Raw genomic sequence first — 1891 nt, 5'->3', positions numbered from 1 at the left:
ACACAACTCTATGGCCAGCATCTGGCAGAGATTGATCACAGGATCATTTTGGAAGACCTACAAATGCCTAAAGGTTTTCTCTAGGAAGTTCTAGGTCCTCCAACACAACTCTATGGCCAAAATCTGGCAGAGATTGATCACAGGATCATGTTGGAGGACCTACACATGTCTAGAGAAGTGTTTTCTCTGGGAGGTTCTAGGTCCTCCAACACAACTCTATGGCCAACATCTGGCAGAGACTGATCACAGGATCATGTTGGAGGACCTACACATGCCTAGAGAAGTGTTTTCTCTGGGAGGTTCTAGGTCCTCCAACACAACTCTATGGCCAACATCTGGCCAACATTGATCATGGAGGAGCTACCAATGCCTAGAGCAGTGTTTTCCGTAGGAACCTCTAGGTTCTCCAGCACAACTCTATGGCCAACTTGCTGGAGGACCTAGAGAGAACATATTGGGTTCTGACCTGTTCTTTCGACTCATGACAACGCCATCGACGCCCAGGAAGTGAGCGGAGCGCAGGACCGCCCCCAGATTCATGGGGTCTTGGATCCCCTCCAACGCGAGCCAAAGGACCTGCGCGGTCTCCTCGGTGGGGACTCTCTCGCCTTCCTGAGACATCCCTTCTTGCCAGCCCACGGGGCGAAGGCGCGTCACTTCCAAACAAACCCCTTGATGGACCCCGCCGTGGCAAAGGTAGTCCAGCACCTTCCTCTGGACCACTTTCATAGGGATCCCACGTTCCTCGGCTTGCCGATAGAACGTGTCGGACGCTGACAACGCGCCGCTCGGGGCGGACTTGAGGAAGAGCTGGAAAAAGGTCCTCTTGGACCGCACCAGGGCTAAGGAACATGGCGCGATCCCAAACAAGATCTCCGACCCTTCAGTCCTTTGGATGGGAAAATAAGTTTTAGGGACGCTTCTCTTCTTTCGGGGGAAATCGTCGTCTCGCAAACGCCGGAATTCCTCCAGATTGGGCGGCGCGGTTTGGGCGCGGAATTTGCGCCAGAATTTACTGGGAAGGGTCTCCTCTTCTGGGCATTTATGGAATGACTTTAAAGGGTCCCCTTCTTCATCAACCATTGCCTTTACGCGACTGTCAGCCCGCGATCGCCTTGTTCTTCTCACCGTCTCCGCATTCTTCGTCGACAGGGACTTCCCCAGCGTCGCAAAACACCTGGCCGTCTTGAAAGCGTTGTCGCAATCCACAAGGAACGACAACCTCACCGCTTTCCCAGCGCCGCGTTTCAAGGCCTGGAGGAGCGGTTCCATTTTCGACATTTCCACCTTAGGAACGGATGTGAGCTGCAACGTATAACTTCGTTGTGGTTTGATGTTGTGCGACTTCAGGTCATTTCTGACTTCCGGCAAAATTCCTATTTTGGGGGGAAAGAGAAAGGCAAAATATAAATTTTCGAACTAAATAAAAACAAAGAAAATAAACAAAATAATAACAAAGTTGCCTTGCTTTCTATTAATTGTTTAAAATAAGTAAATTTAAAATAAACAAGTTAAAACATTTTATATTTTATAAATATATATATATATATATATATACATATATATAAACTTGCTTTCACCTTAAAAAGAGCTTTGTCCAAGCCAAGGATTAGGGAGACTCAGCCTGTATTACCATTATTATTATTATTAGCATTATCATTATTATTATTATTACTACTATTATTATTAGTGATGGCAATAACAATAGCAATAGCAGTGGCATTTCCCTCTGGATGCATTATATTCATTCACAAACAATCCCTCTCCTTGTTCCCTGGGTTCAAGAATGGCACCTATCTCCCCATTGCCTTCCATTATAGAGCAAACCTACCTTTCCATCCACCTGGGCTGCACTCTTAGAGTCAAACCGGAAGTGCCCTCTACCATAGAG

General features: G+C 47.2%; 1 protein-coding gene across 1 annotated transcript in view; it reads right to left on the bottom strand.

The window, feature by feature from the left end:
• MRM1 (mitochondrial rRNA methyltransferase 1) overlaps positions 1 to 1871 on the bottom strand; it is a 7719-nt gene extending 5848 nt beyond the window's left edge. Inside the window, 2 exon segments of the mRNA XM_042442259.1 lie at positions 467 to 1376; positions 1832 to 1871. Of these exon segments, the coding sequence (XP_042298193.1) occupies positions 467 to 1281 (815 nt within the window). The 5' untranslated portion in view covers positions 1282 to 1376; positions 1832 to 1871.
• Between the last annotated feature and the right edge of the window lie 20 nt (positions 1872 to 1891).

This window comes from Sceloporus undulatus, chromosome 11 (genome assembly GCF_019175285.1).
Source record: "Sceloporus undulatus isolate JIND9_A2432 ecotype Alabama chromosome 11, SceUnd_v1.1, whole genome shotgun sequence".
Lineage (NCBI taxonomy): Eukaryota > Metazoa > Chordata > Lepidosauria > Squamata > Phrynosomatidae > Sceloporus > Sceloporus undulatus.
This window is presented reverse-complemented; position numbering and strand designations above follow the sequence as displayed.